General features: G+C 45.2%; 1 protein-coding gene across 7 annotated transcripts in view; it reads right to left on the bottom strand.

Annotated features, from left to right (window-relative positions):
• Positions 1 to 22677, bottom strand: part of PLCH1 (phospholipase C eta 1) — a 944957-nt gene that overhangs the window by 298480 nt on the left and 623800 nt on the right. For all 7 annotated transcript variants that reach the window (XM_085634800.1, XM_085634805.1, XM_085634802.1 and 4 more), the window contains one exon: positions 4927 to 5130. In XM_085634800.1, coding sequence (XP_085490926.1) covers positions 4927 to 5130 — 204 coding nt within the window. The remainder of the gene's footprint in view (positions 1 to 4926; positions 5131 to 22677) is intronic.

The following is a 22677-nucleotide window of genomic DNA, read 5'->3' as shown; positions in this document are numbered from 1 at the left end:
TTTCATCTTTTTTGTGAGTCTAGGAGGCTGATTGTTAACGCATCTAAAACCAAGCTTATGGTGTTTAACCCCTACAGGCCATATAGAGGTTATTTTTCCTTAGATGGAACCCGCTTAGAGCGAGTCACAACGTTCGATTATCTAGGCATTCGACTCGCTGAGAAAATGCATTGGAGACACCACATCGACAAAATGCTTTTGAGCCACAAACGTGCGGCAGGAGCATTAGCTAGAGAACATCGCTCCTCGTAGAGCAGACCTGTGGCTCCTGCTCTTACAATCTATGCAGCTGAAGCAGTTAGTTCAGCCCTTTATGGTGCCGAATTATGGGGTTTCAACAATGTAGATGGAATTAGCAGATCTGAACATAAATTCTTAAGAAATCTAGTGATGCTCCCCTGCAATGTACCACTAAAACCCCTGATGAGCGATATGGGCAGGCGTTCTTTTAGAGACATAGCCAGGCTGCGGCCCTTGTTATTCTGGGCCCGTCTGCGATGGACTCCTGAGCTTACCAGCTATGCCTCCGCGCTCACAGAATTGATGGTCCTAGATGGCAACCAAAGAATTAGTTGGTTGCTTAATCTCAAGAAAACACTTTTTGCGCTTGGCCTCAAGGAGTCGTGGGATACTCAAACCCCACCTAGTAAGGCTGATCTCAAAAAGCGACACTAGGCATGGGTTGATGCCCAAGAGCTTAGCAATTCACGATCAGGAAGGCTTACAGAAGAATTTTACCTCCACAAGCAGTGCATATTTTTAGAACCATATTTAGATTTCATCCAGACGCCACGATATAGTGTACTTTACACACAGTTTAGGGTAGGTTCACTCCCAGTACAAGAGCTAACTGTAAAGTGGAGTGCCCCACATCAGACAACAGCGGTTTGTCCCTGCTGTAAGGCCCCAACTGAGAGTGTGGCCCATCTTATGTTTGCTTGCCCCGCCTATAAGAGGGCTAGAACAAGATGGCTCAAACCTATCTGCAGCCAATTGCGCACCTATGAACACAGTGTTGCTTTGAGCATCCTGAAGTCGGATGCAAGGACCCTCTTTGCCTGTGGTGTGGCAAAGTACCTTGGCTGCGTTTGGATAATAAGGTTTAAATTCTTACGGGGAACATCTGAGTGAATTATCATGTTTTCATATTATTTTTATCCTGAGCTCAATTGGTCTGCTCATTTATATTGCACTGTCACTTTATATAATATCTTGCATACAAGTTGGAATCGAATTAATTTTATTGTGTATCAAGTTTTTATCTTGTGTTTATGGATTTGCATATTTGTAACTGTTGCTTTTTGATAACTCATATTTCTATTGATGTTTGTATGAATGTTAACGCTTTTAAGATACCTGTTATCGAATAAAGCTATCTTTGACTTGACTGGTTGGGTAAACTAAGTGTAAGGTGGATGAGCCTCATAAATGATGTAGGTTTCATAATTTATTCATGTTAAGATGGGAACGCAGTTCAAGAGTTTTCCATTAGAACACTAAAACCAAATATTAAGCTCATTTAAAAGCATGACTTATCTTTAAATAGAAGTGACCTAACAAAAATGCACGTGTCCTCATGTAACGCAACTGGTGCTCGTGTAAAGCGCTCTAATACCCGATACCTTCGGGTCAAGTTCGCGCTGTATTAAACTTTGGGGGGAAAAAGTGTATTTCAAAGAAATACAGGTTTATCTCTTCAAAAGTGTATTGAGCCGCCAGTCAGTGTAACCTGCGTTTGCTGGAAATAAGAAACAATTGGGATTCAACGTAGGTGGTGATCGACTTCTTATATTATCCAAAGTAAGCAAATCCCCAAAAAGCCGAACAAATCATTAGGCGACACGGAAAGTTAGAACAATCATGCATACTATAAAATTACAAAAAGCTTTGCGAGTCCGTTTCCTGTACATTGTTGCCCCTTCTCTACCATCATATTTGTTTTGGCTCCAATTAATTATTTCCACAGGGGTAACGCAGAATCATGCAGTACATAGAGTCTATAGTGGGTGGAATATGTGTGTCCGTGCAAGGAGCTACCCAATAACCCTAGGAACACGGACAATGTTAAATAGTAAAAAAAAAAAAAGGAACAATGGTTCCTAGCAGGTCATTTATAAAACACATTGTTAACTGTGTAAACTATGCCCAAAAAAGAACTTGAATCACAGTGAGAATAAACAAGGAAGGGGCCCATAAAACAATCACAAGATGAATTATTTTCATTCAAAATAGTCCATGAGCAGGGTGCTACTTACTATAAGCAAGTGGTGGCAGAATTTTCAAGTGTATAAAATGTGCAAAAGTAAAACAAACGTGGACAGAGCATGTAAAACAACAGCGTTAATAGTCTGCCAGAAATTTGTGTTCACTGATTAAAGAATAATTTGTTGTTAAGTTTCACATGGAGCCCTTTATGCAGGTCAAAGAACAATGTAATTAGGTTGATTGTCAACATTTTGACCTGGGGAGCAATTTACAGTGGGTCACCATGTCAGAAATGCTTGAGTGAATTGCAACCCTTTATATGAGATAACAATTTTGTAAAGGACACGTTCACCCGGAGGTATCTTGGCGCTGAATAACAAATGTTTATTGTACCCAACTCAATGGTACTCATTATATCGACCTCAGATGGATGAAAGGCTGAGTGGACCCGCTGGGATTTGAACATGTTACCATGTTGTCGAACACAATGCAATGGACGCATTAGTTCACTGAGCCACCAGACCGAGCTTGATATAGAGCAGAACTCCCATCACACTAAAAAGGCCTAAGTACAGTCAATTGGGCACCAACAAAGTCCTAATGCAGTGGGTCAAAACGGCTTCAAAATTTAGACGGGATCTTCAGTGAGATGTCCTGGTCAAAACTGGAATTTTGTCACTTGACATTTGTGCAGTGTCTAAGGCGGCTCTGAACACATTTTACAGTGGTGCTGATCTTGTGCCTTAGGTCACTTGTTAATTCCCATCTTTCATATTGGTTATGCCAAAAGAGGAAGAAGATTTGCACTTATCAACAAATGCAAAAGCTACGTTTTCACTGCCTTCCAATTGTAAAATGTATTGGTGCAACCCGAGGCAATATGGAAATGGCAGTGCAAACATTGCTCATTGCCAATGCAAATCCGTGTAGTCTTGGACTATCAGGGCAATATCATGAAATTTGAGTTCCAGTTGGTTAAACTACACATTTTGCCTAAACCCAAATAAAAACATAATTTCCTGTCTAGAAGCAACATTTGTCTTCCCAAAATCAATTAATAACTAAACTATTATTTCAACAATAAGGAGAAAATGGCTTTGAAAAAGAAAACAGCTACTCTACCCAAAGGCAATGCTTTCATGGTTTTAAATACCATTGGCATCTTTAAAAATGTAACAAGTATTGCCAACAAAATTATGGAAATGTTTGAGTAGTGTGGGATATGGATAAAAAAAACGAGAAATAAATATGTCAACTTACGAGGGCTACTTTCACTCCAAAGCACATAACAATGGAACTGTTTAGAAGCTCTGCTTTTTGTTTACAAACATAAACCAAAATTGTTGAACTTTTTTTTTTACAATAGATGAAAAGCCTAAGCACAGGTAGAAAATAGTTTTAAAAAAAAACAGTGGCCCTCATTGAGTGAATTTTACCCACTGCTGCGACAGATGGGCGATAATGTTTATAGTTGGATGTCACTCCACGAGCTGAGAGGTATTGGATGTGATAATCCATATCTGTTCACGCTGGCTCTTTCTTTCATCTGCCAGGTCATGTCCTTCGAGTATTGCACTTAAGTATAAGGGTGGGCATGTTTCTGATTGTAAAAGGTTCTGTATGGTGATTACCAGGCAGAAGGCCACTAGAGGTCCGCCCGCAGAAGAGGGCAGGGCCTCCAAGGACCCTAACACAACCCAGAGAGTTTCCAGAAGATTCACTAGTGCTATGCATTCGTGGTATGTAAGATTGGACCCGCAAGCCCTGAGATTCCACACGTACTCCATTATGACAAATCAGCTTTGAGCACCAGTGGCAAAAAGTGTGGATTTAACACACAAGGATCATGCCCAAGTTCAGGTACATTTTTTCAGTTCAGGTAGAACGGACATCTCGGCCATCCACTCATCAAAGTTTAATAAAGACTTGGTGGGTGGTAACCAAAATCGCCGTCTGTAAAAATCCCACAAATATTCCAATATCATATGTGAAATATAGATCAGTGAATTTATGAAGCTGTTTTCAAGTAAAAGGAGAAACAATGACATGGGCAAAGATAGTAACACATGTAAAGTGTTCTATAGTCAAGGAACTTATTATACTACAAGCAACATATGCTTTTATCAAATTTTATATGGCTGTATAAATCCACTAAACCCCAACCCAAGCTTATAAAATTACCAAACATTTACTGTCAGAAAGGAATATCAATTGTTTTAAGAAGTATTGAATACTGTAGCTGACAAACGATTAGTTGAGAAGAAATCAAGGATTCTTTATAAGCAAGCATTTCTCCTTGTCAATAAGTTGGCACTGAGGAGGAATGCCAAGTAATTTTCTAAACCAGGGATCTTGTCAGTGAGGACCAATAAAAATGGTCTTGAGGACTACCCAGCAGAAAACACCAAACCTGAGCTATGTAAGGATAACCAGCCCTCCAAATGTGCAACTAAAATTAAAAAAAATTAGGGTAGTGATTTATGTGAGCTACACTAAATGTTTGTCTCAAGAACGGCAATTCAATTAGAAAGGGTCAAGAGCAACTATAAAATATAGGAGTCCTATTAGAACTGCATTATGTCAGAAATTGGTACAACAGTTAAGTAGTAATGAAAATAACTTTATACGTGTTAATAGTTAAAATAAAACTAAGTAAAATACCTGTAGTTGTTATATAAAAAACAAGGAAACGTATTGAAAAAAATGTAAGATAGAAAATACCTTCTATACATCGACAACCGTCCTGTAATACCCAGGCATACATGTCCACTTTAGATTGAGAAAGAAGCTGATCCCCGGTGAGATATGTGTTGTGGGATGACGCAATGTAGTAATTGCAGAGAGGTTGGTCCATGTCTTGATAGATCTCACAGTGCAAAGAGTTAAATATATCGCCAGCCGGGCTGCGCATAAAACTAGTGAAACCTAGGGAGGGGGCAAAAAAAACAACATTGAGATATCTCTATTTAGTACATTTTGGACAATAAAATGAGTTCAATCGTAATTTAATTTAAAATACTCATCCACAAAAGCCTAAATTAAACTAAGTTGCACTACTAGATGACACTATAGCACGGACATGGATTTATCAACACGTCACTTTAGGGAAGAAATAACACTATTATAAAAGTTGATCAATAATTTTCACAAACTGCAATACCTTCAAAATAAAACATTACTTGAACTGCAATTGTTTATTGTTTGAAGCTAGGAATATAAATTCAAAAGCCAGTCATTCAAATATTTAGTATAGTGCTTTAGCTAAAAGCTTCAACAAATGCAAACAGAATAAGAAGATATATGGTTTCTTGAGAAATTCAAAAAGTGCACAGCCGTCTTCACTGCACTAAAGATGTAAATGAACTGTATAAAGAACAAGCATCTCAAAATAAAATATTCAAAAAGATTAAGAAAGACGTTTTGATTATTAATAAAAGAAAGAAGGCTGGGCGAAAGAAACAGGTTTCCCTTTATCAGAGGAGGGTTGTTTTAAATGTGTTCTTTTATTCCAGGACTTGAAAGGGTGTATAATACTGAAATGTGTGTGTACAAATTCTCTGAAACCGTGGAGGCATCCCCCAGCCAAAGCGGATAGCCGAATCTGGTCACGTAAGCCTGCAATGGCTAGCCGTTCAATCAAATATGTGATTGCAGCAACAAACCAGGGAACAATCATTGTTGTAATGCATGGAAATAAACATCACAATTAGCCTTTGACAATAATCAACACAAGGGTGTTTTCTGCAATAAAGAATTGGATAGAAGACTTGGGTAGAACACCGCAGCTTCATTAAAATACTAACCTCGAATCCCATGCCCCTGTAATACAGACTCCAAGGGAGAAAGCTACAAAAGATCTAAGGCAATCTGGTGAAAAGACTCTTTCTGCACGAAGAGAAAAGGATGAGTTTCTAGGGATCAGGGAGGAATGCTGTGCAGCCTCAGAGATGACAACAGCACAGGTATCATCATAAGCTGGCCCCCACCCACCATCAGATAAGGTAGTTAATACAAAACCTACAGAAATGCAGTTATAGGAGTGTTTTTTCTGAATGTGCAAGAAATGCAGTGAAAATGTAAAGGCATTTTACTTCTTTTCCTGCTGCCAATAATTGAACACTAAATTATTCCGCTTTACAGATGTGTGGAATCTTGAATGAAAATGGCAAATTAGAAAGGTTTGGCAAATTTATAAATGATCGAGTAGCTTTCAAAATCAGCCGAAAAATTGTTTCTCCATAACTTCATTTTACTTTTTGGGGGTAGGTTCTAAAACATTTCACTTTACTGTTTGCCATTATCATTCATGACAGCGAAAGCAAAGGGTTGGAACAAATCGGTGGGTAATTTTCCTTTCATTCAAGTGGTAATACATACAAAACTTTTACTTTGAATTAAAACAATCATTTAAAATATGTAGACAGCATAGCGAGGTCAAAAGTGAAGGGAAAGAAGATAAAGTATTCGGACTGCAGTGCAAACAAAGAACTTTGAAAACAGTGGTGCGCAGACTATTAAAACCACAAAGTCACACTAGTTTAGAGAATAATTCAGATGTGGTACGAGAGTTCAAAATAAATCAGGTTTGTTGTAGTGGAGGTTTGATACAACAGAGGTGTTCTACCAACTTTCAGCACAACACAACATACAAATAAAGTTGTTGATGAACACCACACTATGTTCACTTGCGGAAAATATGACGTAACGGGCACTAAAACAGTAGCTAAACTTATAAACATACAAAACCAATCTGTCTTCAAGACCACTTTCATATCCGGAAGTCACCGATCAATAGGGCCTTTACATTCACAGCAGTGGGGGGAAATAATTCACTCAGAGAATAAAAAATGTTCATGTAATATATAACACACCAGGTCAAGAACTGGCGAAATCATGGAAGGTTGCAGTACACTCAAACAGCAAAAGGGAGACTAATTAGACAGATTCAATAGAGCCAGAATGTTTTTTTTAAATGCTAAAAGACAAAACGTTCATAAGGATTGCTTTCTGTAATGTTCAACAGGGCAGAAACCAATAACCACCTGCATTGGGGAAACTTACAGCTGGGGTGCAAAGTGCTCAGCAGTATGTAAAAACTCTTGAACAGAGACAGGGTGGAGCAATGAGCATGTGTGGAGACTGACCAAGCAGAAAAAGAAGCCCACATGTGTATAAAGTGACAGACAGAGAAGAAAGATTTTCTTATCTTAATTATAGAAGTCCTGTGTAAAAGTGGGCATGGACACAGGGTTAGTGAATTTCAATTACACGTAAATGCCAGTTCAATCAGGATTGGTAAGATAGGAAAAGACTACACACACACAATCTTGACAACAAACTTGATGACAAAAGTTTCACAACTATTAAGGAATCAATAAAAAGCATACAAAAAGTGAACAAATAATTCACACAATGCATTCAAATTTCAGAAAGGTAAAAAACAAATTAAACTAATGCTGGGGCTTGCCATTCGATACCTCACTGAGCCCATTGTTCATGCTTTTCATCCAACATTAACAATGTGTCTCTTCCCTCCCAGGGATTGTGCAAAGAGCTTTGTGAATCATGCCTTTTATGTAACCAGATTTGGAGTGCATTTTCAAGATAAAGTAGATTTCATGAAAATTATGGAGCTGGGTTAGATTTTGGCGGATCGGTACTTTGTCAAAAACCTTGACAGACATCAGGTCTGCCTTATTATAAGTGCAATGTACCCTAATGCTCTTGTAATCATTTATATGAGATATCTATCATGTTTGTGATGGCGCACCCATTCACCAAACTCTAAATGAGTCCCTATATTTGGAACTACTATGTCTAAACAAGTATTGGCATAGCCAATAAGTCTTTCCTTTGGGACCTATAGGCTTTGGCAACTGTTTTGGGCGGGATCGTACAGCATTAGGACACACACTGGGCAGCAACTTTAAAAGATTTTTTTTTGACAAAGCCAATAACTTTCACATAGGCGAGTACTATAGAAGCAAGGTGGCCATGTCGATACTAGTGAATTGCCGTATTAACTGTGAAACTTTGAAACAGGGAGGCTTGAGCCTGCTTCTCTGAGACTTCCGAGTCTGGCAGAGAGGCTGGGAGGACTGCAGCAAGAAACCTAAATCTAGTAACTTTAAAGATCATAAGAACAACACTGTACAGTGTTGATCAGAGAAGGATTTTGGAATGAAAAATAACTGTACAACGAAGGTGCATTGCAGAAGCACTGATGCTTATCACATATGAAATCAGTCCCACAGTCCGCAAAACAATGATATGAAACTATTTAAGAAAAGGGTAACACTTACAGAAAAAATACAGACAATTATCGAAGCCTAACCTCAACTTTCAATAAAGAAAATAAGTCAGTAGCAGCATGCACAAATATTCATTTCTTCTGCCACATGAGCATAAACTTCACACATTCAACACATTTAAAAACGGTTTGGGTGTTTGAGCCATCTCGTGAAGCAGGTAAACCTGTAGGGTTAGAATATTGAACCATCTCGTGGAGACAAACATTGCAATGTATGAATAGCGAAGCATGAAACAGCAATTTAGGCATCTTGGGCCACGCCGTTACCATCATTAACAGTTTAGCTCAATATAAGCAGCACCGAGAATATGTCGGCTCTGGAGGTCACACTGGCCGGCTGCTTATATTTACCGCTGTACAGCGTGCTTAAAGACTCTTGTAGGATGCCAGAGAATGGCACAGAATTAGGCCCACCGAAAGGATTCAAAATTTAAGCTTGCGATTGTGAGAAGAAGACAGAGGGGTGGTTAACCAGGGGGGAGAAATAGGGGAAATAGAGGCGGCTGTCAGGCATGTGTAGAACATTGTGGGGAACAGTGAGGGAGCATGGGTAGGAAAAATAATTTTGGTTAGGGAGGTCGTGGGTGGTTTTCTATAACATGAGGAAAATGGTTAAGGGGCCTATGCCAGTGTGTGGGGTGTAGAGGAATAAAACAAGCACAATAACAGAAAAGAAAACAACTGGTACAGCCAATGGCATTGGCTGCTATGATTTGTTAATGCTTCCAACTTGTCATGCTTTTCATAAACTTAAACTGCTGGGGGAGCCACCATCCCCTCCTCAATAGGAAAAAGACAAAACACATCAATGGATGAAGAGAAATGGCTGAAAGCCCCTCCACACATGCCAATGTTTTAGGAAAGTGGGAGGGATTGCTAAAAAAAAAAAAAGAAAAAAAAAAAATCGGGAAAACTTATTTTCCCCACTGAAGTAGAGGTCATTTTATTCAGGAAACAGTGGAAATAAACCTGCTTTAGCTTAAAAAAAATTGGGAGTCTCCTGCCTGAATTGTTGGAAAGTACAAGAGTGTGAGAGAGTGAGAGTGTGAGAGAGCGTGTGTGTGTATATATATATATAACACCAGGTGCCCCAGATCATAGAGACGCTACTCCGGGAGGTATGATTTTCACAAATCTTTATTGCCTGAAACCACTAACACAGCCCCAACTGGTTCCTGTCCCTAACGTGTTTCAGTGCACATGCACCTTAATAATAGCGTGGGGGATTGTCAAAGTCCGGTAACTACTTCAATTGTATTTACCCTTCGTAACATCCCCTCACCAGTGAGTTGCATGCTGGGAATCAAAGTCCAACTCTACCCTTCCAATAGGGTCTGTCATTTATGCCAAAATCTTCTTTCTCCCCAATTTGATAAAATGTTCACAGCCCTCCAGCGGGCTTCAGGGCTGTTGTCCTGGTGCCATTAGGTTAATTCCTCGTGCTGACAGGCTGTGAGGATTCACAGCCCCGCAGTCCTGTGTTTAGCAGGCGGTGCATCTACCGCGGCTTGGAGCCGGCCGCGTACATCCATTACACCAGATGCCCCAGATCATAGAGACGCTACTCCGCAAATCACAAATCTTTATTGCCTGGAACCACGAACACAGCCCCAACTGGTTCCTGTCCCTAACGCGTTTTGGTGCGCATGCACCTTAATCATTCTTCAATACACCTTGGCATATATATAATACATATTTACACTTTAAAGAAAAACACTGTCACTGGATAATGTCATCAGTGATGTCATCAGTGATGTCACTGACCATGTCATGAATGATGTAATATGTGACATCATCAGCAGTGCATTGCAGGTGCGAGAGTTATAGTTAGCTGAACTAACTATAACGGGGAATTTTCTATGGTTTTGTACGAGTGAAATGTCCAACTAACTAGAACGTCCCTGAAACCTATGGTTTTTTCAGTGAATTTCTAAAGTTTTTTAAATGCTAATTTCTAACTATAACGTGCCTGAAACCTATGGTTTTTTCAGTGAATTTCAAAGGTTTTTTAAATGCTAATTTCTAATTTTAATGGTCATTAAACCTATGCTTTTTTCTGTGATTTTAAATTATCATCCCATTCTCAACCTGGTGAGAACTGCAGATATTGGCAGTTTTCGAGCGATAGCTTCTGCTAAAATAATCGCCACAAATGAGAGCGACAACTAACGCTAATGATATGCAGAAAAGGCGTTCCCATGCAAAAATAACTCGAAAACACCACTTCCTGATATTTTCGACCAGCTAAATCTGCAATATGATCCAAAAACAGGCAAAAAGCCGCGTTAGCAGTAAGAATTTAACACCTGCTTTTTACTGGTGTAAAGCAGGACGACTACCTACAGTATGAAAGGGAGCCCAGCCCAGCGCCACATCTGAAGACCAACACATGTCATAGAGCTACTGATCATACAGCTCCGACACCCATGAAGGCCACAACACCCACCACCACCACCCCCAGGACCTCCCCCCGTCCCCCCCACACTACCACCAAGGCAGCGCAAAACAGGACAGCGGACCTTCCCAAAACGGCATGGCCCCTCAGCCACACATTAGCTGAATGTTGGGAGATGTGGCAACCAAGTATGTGTGAAGGATGCAAGTCACCCATCAATAACAATGCACACAATGCCAAGTGTAGCGGTAATGTGCAAGACAGACCTCACTAAGCAGAGCACAGACCTCTCCATGTGTATATATACAGCTGGTGTTTGTAGTGTTGTGGGCAGTGGAAGCAATCATGTTACCTCAGGCAGTGGGAATGATCTTGGTCATGTCGCTGTGTTGCCCCCCCCCTGTAAGCGGAAGCGGAGAGGGCTGGTCCAAAGTACGCCACTCCAGCGTAGGAGTGTGAATAAATAGGCCGGGACTCTGGGTGTGATTCACTTCTGGGAAGGCCAACGTGTCTGCCACAGAGGCAGCCCTCACCCTGCCACGAGACCGCCGCCTTGACCGCCGCCCTCCTCGACACAGGCCCCCTGGAACCATGCGGCACAGCACCACAGAGTTATGTCTGTACAGACTACTGCCTTCGATGTACACTGTGGACAGAAGGGCTCACAATTCAGATCGAGTCGCGAATCCAGATGACGCAGTCCAGTAGGCAAGAGACATTGCTCCCAGTGCGGCCTGCCCGGACCACGCATCATCGCAAACTGCACACAAGCTGAGTGCTTCAGGTACCACTAAGTCTGTGCACCACAAGTCACCACCACTTGGCCTTATTGAGACAGAAATAATTAGCCAAAGACACTGCTACCACGCATCATCGCTGACTGCGCACATGCTGAATGCTTCAGGTGCCACTAACTCTGTGCAGCTCAAGTCAATGCCACGTGGCTGTCTGTCCTTGCTGACTGCTGCCTCCGGCCTACACTGCAGTTAGCAGGGCTGACAATTCAGATAGATTTGCGATTGCAGATGACGCAGTCCAGTAGGCAACAGACATTGCATCCAGTGCGGCCTGCCCGGACCACGCATCATCGCTGGCTGCACATACGCTGAGTGCTTCAGGTATCACTGACTGTGCAATTCAAGTCAAAGCCACGTGACTACACTGCGGTCAGCAGGGCTCACAATTAAAATTGAGTCTTGATTCATCAATTGCAGAATCCAGTAGGCAACTAAGTAGAACGTCCCTAAAACCTACATAATATCCTTTTAGTATCCTTGCTTCAAGAACTTATCTTATATCAGTTATAGCTTTACTACAATGACCAAATTCATCTTGCAAGTCCAAAGGAAAACTGAATGGCAGTCTACACTGCGGACAGCAGAGCTCACGATTTAAATTGAGACATGATTTATTAATTGCAGACATAATTGTACTGTATGTCCTCTGATTTTGTCAAGAGGAAGTGACAAAAAGCATTCCTCGTTGTCTGTGCTGACTACTACTTTCGATCTACACTGCGGACAGCAGGGCTAACAATTAAAATCGAGTCGTGATTGCAGATGACGCAGTCCAGTAGGCAAGAGGCATTGCTCCCACTGCGGCCCGCCTGGACCACGCATCATCGCTGGCTGCACACACGCTGAGTGGTTCTGGTGCTACCAACTGTGCAACTCAAGTCAACGCCACATGGCTGTCTGTCCTTGCTGACCGCTGCCTCTGGCCTACACTGCAGTCAGCAGGGCTGACAGTTCAGATAGATTCGCGATTGCAGATGACGCAGTGCAGTAGGCAACAGACATTGCTATCAGTGTAGCGTGCCCAGACCACGCATCATCGCAGGCTGTGCACACGCTGAGTGCTTCAGGTGCCACTAAGTCTGTGCAGCTCAAGTCAATCTCTCGTGAACATCATATTTGTACGGGTTGCACACCTTTCTATTTATTTATAATGAGTTTATCCCAAACATTTTTTAACTTCAAGTTTTCACATTACGTGCTCAATGGCGTCGTGCCTAGCCCAAACAGCACGTATTAAACTAAACAACATCATATTGGGACAACTTTCCGTCCCTAACCACTTGCACAGCCAATTGCGTTTGCAGAGTTTTTTTCACCATTATCTTGTTTTCAGACTTTTATATGTCACTTTTCACTCCATATATAATCCACATTTTCGGCTTGCGATAATTCACATCCGCATGCAAGGAAATGCCATTTCCCAAATTTCTAATGTTCTTGCTGGGCCACCCGAGCCTCTCTTCAAAAACATGACTGAAGCCAAATTCATCAATAGCAGTTTATTGAAGTCCAATGCATTTCGGGCCTCTTGGGTCCTTCATCAGGGAAAACTGTAAATCACAATTAAACATACTTTAGTGTTCTATCAAACAATATACGCACTAAAATCACATGTGTAAACAAGGCTCATGTTTGACAAATGCCATGTTTAAAAAACACCTCACTTCTTAATCTCACCAACTCATTACTTTTAAATGCATTGTTTACTTTACTAAACAGAATCACCCCCTAGAGTCTCTGCCAAACAGCTTACTCTAACGTTAACACCTGAATCTTCCTGTCACTCGATGAATAACGTTAGTGTGGGCCTGAACCATCAAACAGCGGGGGCATACCGCCACGTGTCCTCATTGATCACAGAGTTAGTGGCACCGCAAGGGCTGAGCGGGTGTGCAACCTGCGATGATGGCAGGTGCACTGGTATGTCCCCTGCCATGGTAACATCAAGATGCAGCACCAAATGTGAGACCTGGTGACCTTCGGAGTGGGGCTGCATGATGTGAAGGGTGCCCTGTCTGCAGGCCACGGGCTTGGGGCTAGCAGCGGCACGTGGTGGGACCTCTTTTCTACACGCAGGTGGCGGAAGGTGAGCAGTGAGGCCTGGGTGCGCATGGGCAGGCAGACACCTATGGGCGGTAGGAGTGGATGGGGTGCAACAGCCTGGGTGCGCAGGGGCGGGCAGTCGCCTCTGGGCGGCAGGAGTGGATGGGGTGCAGCAACCTGGGTGCTCAGGGGTGGGACAGCGTTGAAGGCGTGTGCAGTTGTATGTACTCTGCCATTACTAATTCTATACTATGTTTCAGATGAGTGAGCTTGAAGGCTGCAGTATGTCCCGGCACGTGGTTGGAGACACACCGGGGGCGGAAACCCTCTCCCTCTCCCTCTCTCTCCTTTGATGGGCGCATGACGCAAAATCTTATCTTGCTTTTTGTCCTGCAGGCTGTGGTTCACAGATTGTAGACCCCCCCCCCCACCCCCCGACACGGGCCTCCTGCCACGTGGCGATGACATGAGTTCCACTAAGTTAGTGCCATCAGAGCTGAGCGGGTGTGCAGACTGCGATGATGCGTGGCCTGCATACACCATCCTGGCAATCAAGACCTGATTTCAATTGTGAGCTCGGCTGGACCGCGTGAATGCCACAGCTGAGGAGGTTGCTTCGGCATGTGGTGGGCTCTTTTGGACACACGTCAGTAGCGGAAGGTGAGCAGAGAGGCTTGTCTGCGCAGCAGCGGGCAGTCACCTCTGGGTGGGGGGAGTGGATGAGGTGCAGCAGCCTGGGTGCGCAGGGGCAGGGCAGCGATGAAGGCATGTGCAGTTGTATGTACTCTGCCAATACTGATTCTATACTATGTTTCAGATGAGGGAATTTGAGGGCTGCAGTATGTACCGGCATGTGGTTGGAGGCAGAAAGGTGAGCTGTGAGAGTTTTGTCTGCATTGTCGGCACTCACTCTCCCTCTCTTCCTTTCTCTCACACTCTTTCTCTCTCTCTTCATCACTCACGCTCTGTCTTTCTCTCTGTCTTTCTCTCTCTCTCTCTCTCTCCTTTGATGGGCGCATGATGCACAATCTTATCTTGCTTTTTGTCTTGCAGGCTGTGATTCACAGATTGTTGACACCCCCCCCCCGACACAGGCCTCCCACCACGTGACGATGACTTGAGTTCCACTGAGTTAGTGCCACCAGAGCTGAGAGGTTGTGCAGCCTGCGATGATGCGTGGCCTTGATACACCATCCTGGCAATCAAGACCCGATCTGAATTGTGAGCTTGGCTGGACTGCGTGTACGCCACAACTGAGGAGGTTGCTTCGGCATGTGGTGGGCCCTCTTGGACACTCGTCAGTGGCGGAAGGTGAGCAGAGAGGCTTGTTTGCGCAGTGGCGGGCAGACACCTCTGAGCGGTGGGAGTGGATAGTATGCAGCAGCCTGGGTGCGCAGGAGCGGGAAGACACCTCTGGGCAGTGGGAGTGGATGGGGTGCAGCAGCCTGGGTGCGCAGGAGCGGACAGACACCTCTGGCCAGTGGGGGTGGATGGAGTGCAGCAGCCTGGATGCGTAGGAGCGGAGAGACATCTCTGGCCAGTAGGGAGTAAATGGGGTGTAGCAGCCTGGGTGCGCAGGGGCAGGACAGCGATGAAGGTGTGTGCAGTTGTATGTACTCTGCCATTACTGATTCTATACTCAGATGAGTGAGCTTGAGTGCTGCACTATGGCCCGGCACGTGGTTGGAGACACACCGGTGGCGGAAAGGTGAGCTGTAAGGGTTTTGTCCACAGTGTCACCACTCACTCTCCCTTTCCATCTCTTCCCTTCTCTCCCTCACACTCTTTCTCTCTCTTCCTCTCTCTCTCTCACTCGCTCTCTTCCTCGCGAACTCTTTCTTTCTTTCTCTCTCACACACTGTTTCTCTCTTTCTCTCTCTCACACTCTTTCTTTCTCTCTCTTCCTCTCACTCTTTATCTCTTTCTCTCTCTATCTCTCCTTTGACGGACGCATGGCGCACAATCTTATCTTGCTTTTTGTCTTGCAGGCTGTGATTAACAGATTATCGAGGGATGACACGCCATGGCTGTACCTACTTTTATTTTGTTGTTTTGTTTAAATAAAATGTTTTATATGTAAATCCATAGATGACTGAGATTCTCATTTGTCCAACCTCACATGCATCTTTTTTATTATAATTGTGCGACATCACCCGATTTGTTACGTTCCAGATTTCGGAAGGTTGCTGTCACATTTGTTTGTCGGGGGGTCGGTCAGGGGGGCTGGCGGACAAGGGGCTGGTGGCAGGGGTGTCAGGGCACTGTTGAGTGTCCGAGCTGCAAGATCATTGGCTCCATTGCATCTGTTGTCGATCAGGTGTGGCTGTAGGCTGGGCTCCCTTTCATGTTGCAGGTTGTAGTCAGACTTTAAACCAGGTCAGAGCACGTCTAAACTTCCTGGTGCTAACGCACCTTATCACCTGTTTTGTACTCTCTTTGCCGATCTTGCTGGTGGTTGGGAAAGATGCAAAGTGGTGTGTTCGCTGCTTTTTGCACGGGAACGTCTACTCTGCATCTCATTAGCAATATTTGCCAGGGTCATCCGTGACGATGATTTTTGAGGCTGCTATCGCTGGTAAACTGGTGATATGGGCTGTTTGTTGGACCAGTTTGTGAATGGTGCGCTAAATTTATCACCATTTTGGCTGCGTTAAAGTGCTGGTAACTCGGCGATGTGTCCTTGAGAATATGCTTCTCGGTGTTTTAAAGACCTGAGAAGTACTCGAGTGTCGCGCTGAGAGCCACGCACTCTTCGTTTCCACACTAGGGGGCTGCGTTGAGAGCCGCGCACCGTTCGTATTCACACTAGGGGGCCGCGCTAGGGTCCAGACGCCAAACTTTTTTGAAAAATAAAAAGCCTTCAATTTTATTAATTTACATTCGCCTCGGGCACCCCATCCCCCGAGGCATGCCCACATCTATATATTTATTTATTTTTTTCAAGGGGAGGGGGGCCGCGCGGCCCCCCTCCCAGGCCACTTCTGGCCCCAGGGACCCATCCCCTGGGGCCTGGTTTCTCTGTGGGTGACCGTATGAGGAGCCCCAATGCCCCCATGATCCCGCCGGACCTGCTAACATACAGATCCCCTTGCCCCGAAGCAATCCTGATTTGCTTCATTGAACCAAGAGCAGGTTTTCCTCCTCTCGCTTTAACGAAGCAACCAGGGTTTGCTATGACAGTGTGCGAGACATGCTTCCACCCTCTCATACCAAACAACAACGTCCCGGGGATGAGCTCCCCGGGACATTGCAAGAGCCGGCCCTGGGGAGTGGCGGTCCCCAGGGACATCAAGGGCTCCAGCAGGGGAGCCGCGCAGCCCCCCTCCCTCTATTTTCAAAACCCCTGAGCGGTGGTGTTTCCCGGGGCTTTGGGGAGCCAGCAAAGCCCTCCCCCTGCATATTTAATTAAAGCCCCGGGGAGTGGAGATCCCCCGAACCTGGGGGGGCCTCAGACACCCCCCAAAAATTACAAAACAAGCCCCGGGAGGTGGCGGTCCATGGGACTGTGGGAGGGCCGTGTGCCCTTCCGCTCCGAATTTATATAGCCCCAGGGAGGTGGCGGTCCCTGGGCCTGCGGAGGCCACGCAGGCCCCAGCAATATAATTATAGGATTGCCCCCGGAACCTGGCCCACCCGAGGGCTCATTTAAATGAAGTGGGGCAGTCCCCGCTTTTTTCCGCCGGGATTCGCGCACCCAGTGTGCATTCTGAAGTTTTTATTTTTTAAATAAAAAATATTTTTTGGTCCTGGGGTTCCTTGTGGGAACCCGTGAGCAGAACTAGGGGGTCAGGGTGTTTCTACCCTGCCCCCTTTTCTTCTCTTTTAATCTTTTTTCGACTGTTTTCTTGTGACTCGGTTCTACCGAGTCACAAGATGGCTGCCAATACTTCCTGGGTTGGAGTGTTGGTAGCCAATCACAGTGAAGCGCGTGGACGGTAGGGTGCGCGAACCCACCGCTGCCCCAGATATCGAAACTTTTATTTTTTGAATTTCTCAGCAACTACTGAACGGATTTACTCCATTTAAAAAAAAAGTTGCTTTCTGAATCAAGCACTTACTTTTTGGCAAATTTGGTGTAATTATGTTCAGCAGTTCGGGCTGTAGCCTTGGCTAAAGTCTCCTATGGGAAATTGATTTTGTGACTCTTATTTTTTGGATTTCTCAGCAACTACTGAACGGATTTACACCATTTAAAAAAAAGGTCCAAGAGCTACCTTTCTACCAAATTTGGTGTAATTCCATTCAGCAGTTCAGGCTGTAGCCTGCCTCAAAATTTCCTATGGAAATTAACACACGAAAAACACGTTTTGGGACCCCCCTTTTTCTCTCAGCCCCCGCTTGACGAATCACCCCCAAACTTTCATGATAGGAGCGGACCTGGATAGACTTTTTTTGGGAGAATTTCGCGAAGATTCGTCAAACGACGCCAAAGTTATTAGCAAATCAAAAAACGCTTTTCCTTGTAAACTAGGTTCTAACTATAATTACCTACTGGTGACCGCCATTAGGTAATATCCAACGTCGCTCCTTCTGAAACCCTTGACCCATGGAAGGTGGTGTGCTTGCCAGCAGAGCATGCCACTTAAATCCAACATGCATGATTCCAACAACGTGCATCTATCTTAAGACCTTAAGAAGACCGACACTGTTTGTACACGGTTATACACTGTGTCATTGGTTGATGTATGAAGTCCATCATCTATGTTTTAACTCTGCTATTAAACGACACTCAAATCAAATGTTTTCTCATGTGATCAAGACTGCTTGCACAGTCGAAACGTGTTACGAGATTTATGGATTAATAAATCATTCTCATTGCATTGGGATTTATTTATTTATTTATTCATTTATAAAGTTTTATATAGCACGAACGTGACCCACGAGGGTATCAGAGCGCTTTACAGTAAACAGTATAAGAACATAAAGGGGTGAGGACTTATACATGCATACAAATGTGTCAATTCGTACAAAAGAGATATAAAATATATGGATGACAAACAGAGGACCGGGACGTTGTACAATATACGGTTATTGAACATTAGGTGATTGTGCTAGCAAACAAACATATAATATCCTCATTCGATTTACAATGGATATAAAGTATATAAATAACCAAGGGTGACCCGAGGCCGGCTAAGCTTTACACTACATACAGTTATTGAGCATTAATGGCTGTGGTATTAATCTTACATAAAAAAGATTGTGTGCACACCAGAACGCCATTGCCTCGAGGCGGGTGCACTGCTGCCGCAGAGGGAAGCGGAAAGCCACCGCAGTGAGAAAGGGAAGGGAAAGGAAAGCAGGCTGCCGGTCGGGCGGCCGGCCCTCGGCTTTACACCTGTCACTCGTCTCCATCTGCCGATTCAAACGGCTCACAGGCTGGTTGCTCCCTGCCCTGCGGTGTGCAGTGCAGATCAGAGCGCGGGAGCTCGACCGCAGGTGGCCGCCAGAACTCGCAGCCTTTGCAGCAGCGGCCGCGGGCACAATTCGGGAACGGCCCGGTCGCGGCGGGAGCCCTCGGCAGGCAGCCGGCCGGGGTCACGAGAGCTCTCGGTCAGCTCAGGGCCAGTCTGGAAAGCGGAGAGGATTGCAGCAAGGTCCCCTACAGCGGCAGGAGCATTCCAGAAGCCGCGGGAACACTCAGCAGCAGGAACAGTAGCAGCGAGGGCTTCCCCTGAGGCGGTGGGAGTCGCAGGAGCCACTGAGACCAGCCTGTACATCTGTGTATCTGCCGACACGGGAGACAAGAGGTGGAGGCAAGCGTGGCAGCCGTTAGAGGTCGCCGCTAAGTAAGAGCCAGAGGGTGCGGTCTGAGGGGTTGGTAGACTAGGTCTCCAGCTTGCAGCCCCCCTCGTGTGCACCGCTTGCTAACCCCCTCCATCCCCCTCCACCCCTCCGTGCCCTCAAAACAAAAAACACAGCTCAACCCAGGGGCCCACATCAGCACTAGTACTGGTACTCCCTCCCCCCCAGCACAATCAGGCACAAACAAGCCTAGCCCCAGCAAACGGCGCAAAAAGAGATGACGCTGAGGAAGACTAAATCCTGCACGGAGGTTGAGGGGGAAGTGAACCCTGAGAGTCTAGCACAAAGAAGGGTAACCAGAAGCATAAGCACCCAAAAATCTCAGGATCTGGTCTCTGGCAATTCCCTCCCCCAAGGCCTTATCACTCAATTCTTTCAGGCCTCAAACTGCCCCTCACCTTTGGATGAAACGTCACAAGATCCCGCGACCAATGCCATACCGGGGATCCCAAAGACCCATCTGGACCTAAGGGACTCTTACGCCTGCGAGTCTGCTAACTTCGAATCACCTGGGAGCCTTGATGCTTGTTTTCAGCCTGAGGCCAGGACAAAGAGCCCGATTAGGGTCATTGCCGACATTCACGATAGGCCAAATCTGGGGGCAAACGTGGATTCAGATACTGGGAGGACAAGCGAGGCTGTCGCATCCGCCTCCCCAAAGAGCACAGGCACAGGCAAGGGCCTGAACGCAATTGTGACACCTAGGGAAACACAGAGGCCAATCCCCCAAGGTACGGAGGTTCCAACAACTTCGTTCTTACTAAAATTGGAACAGACCATTGAACGAACACTTGAAACTACCCCTATTAATTTAGGAAGAGCTAAGGCCCCGAGAACTGCACAAACGGAGGGTTGGAGTCCGCTGAGTTTAACTCATCACCAAGACTTAACCGACCCAATTGATGAACCCACCTCCAAAGACCCTAACTTGTCAGCAATAAGAGAAGTCCAGGACACAATGGCCAGGGCACTGCTATGGCAGTCCGCAAAGATGGAACTCCAAATCGAACTTTTGCAGTCGATAGCCCAGCATTTGGTGTGCCAAGATGATAAGCTGGCAAAGCTGGAAGTCCAACTTAACGTCCAACAAGCTCATGCCGCCAACACCAATTCCTGTGACGTCTTAATTGATAAATGGGCAAGTCTACCTGAAGTCTTAAAAGAGATGCTTGCATTAGCCAAGGGTCAGGGCGAGACAACCACGCAAGAACAAGCCGCGCAAAAGCCACCACCACAGACGACAGAGCATGCCGAAACAGCAACCCTTAGCACTACGGGCAATAGCGCCTCAAAGGTTCCCCTAGTAGGGCCCCGCATTAACTTTACTTTGGCTAATAAAGGGAATGGTGACCCCGAGGTCTCGGATCTCGAGACCGTTAGTGATGACCTGTCTGTTACTACCTCTCAGGTGGAGAGGGTCGAAGGAGCATTAACAAGTACCAAAGCCCCGTTATCAAGGAGAGCCAAAAAAAGACTCAAAAAACAACTTAAGAAGTCCAAAGCTAGAAGCAGAAACACACCCTCGGTGGTATCAACCCTGGGCGACACTGAAATTAAACGTATCCCTAAACCACTCTTCCCCATTTTCATACCCAAGCAGGTGTCTAAAATGGACAAGTCATGTGACGCACCTCCTGTTTGCGGTGAGGCCCAAAGTCAACAAATCCCTCTTATGGAGGGTCAAACCAATGAGCCTCTCCAACAAAGGCCTTCACAGGTGGCCGTCTCCGCTCCATTAAGTGCCCCCAGCCCTTCTGGTTGGGTTCTGAAACATGAGTCTGTAACAAATCCCAAACTACAACAGGGCGCACAGCCAGTACAGTCTAGAGTGGTAGGTCTACAAACTGAGGGGCAGGGGAATCAGCAACCAGGAGTCGCACTCAAAAATTACCTAAATTTAGCATCAGACCAGGGGGAGTGGCAAGGATGTCCGAGTGTGGAAGGCCAATCAAGCATGGGGCCCAATGGGCAGCAGCCAGAACCCACTCACAAAAATCCTTTAAATTTCAGTTACCAGAGGCTAAAGCTCCAGGGAGAAGGGGTGAGTTTGTGGTCCATCACACAAAAAAACAAACAATCCACCTATGAGCTGCAGTTAACCCCAAGGTACACAGCAAAAGGCTCATTTGACATCTTGAACAGGTCCAACATTGTCCGCCTGTTTGGCCATATTGCCTCCCTAGCCCAAATCACCTCAGAAAATATTGAGTGGGTGACATTCAAGAGACTGGAGACAGACACTCACGACGATTCCACCATAATCGGACTTGCGAGTCAGCAAGTCCAACAGGCTGTCCTTAAGGAAGCAACACTGTTCGCTGAATGGGGCATTGATGTTGCAGCACCAAGTACACTGAAATATCCACACGTCCTGTTGCCGCAACAGGACACCCCAGAACCGTCATCCATTCTTAAAGGCATAAGGCACACCCGCCCAGAAATAGGGGCGAAATCAGGGCGGGCAAAAACCCCGCTAAAAATCAAAATCCAGCAAAATGCCGGGCAACGGAGCGTGCAGCGGCATTTCCAGACATCGGATCACCTGGAGGCCACATGGAGACAGTGTCCCTAACCTAATAAACAGCCATGTAAATAACGCCTGTTCAAATCCACTTAGGGGCCTAGTCCGCGAGTTATCCATCATCTCATGGAATATTGCGGGGATGAGCAACATCTTTAGGGACATAACTACACCTGAATACCTCGCACAGGGGGACATACTGTGTATTCAGGAAACATGGGCAAGGGCAACGACCGCCATCGGTGGCTTTTACGAACATTTTAAACCAGCGACTAAAAGGACAATCTTCGGACGCCCGTCAGGGGGCCTCTCTATCTACGTAAGTCATGCGTGCAAAATTAACACAATTGAATTAAAGTTGGGGTCTCCTGATCTTCAAGCCATCCTAATCAGTGGGTTGTCATCGGGTCGAAAATCTCGCCCCTTTCTACTAATTAATTGTTATTTCAACCCAATTAAGTATCAATCCTCCCAGGCCATGGAATCACTTATTTCAATTTTGGAAGATCTTTTAATAAATTGGAAGGACCAAGACGTAATAATCGCGGGCGACTTCAATCACAGAGGCTTGGGTTTAACTTCGGAGACTCCATCAAGCAAG

This window comes from Triturus cristatus, chromosome 11 (assembly GCF_964204655.1).
Source record: "Triturus cristatus chromosome 11, aTriCri1.1, whole genome shotgun sequence".
Lineage (NCBI taxonomy): Eukaryota > Metazoa > Chordata > Amphibia > Caudata > Salamandridae > Triturus > Triturus cristatus.
Note: the sequence above shows the minus strand (reverse complement) of the source record. Positions and strands in the feature narration are given on the sequence as shown.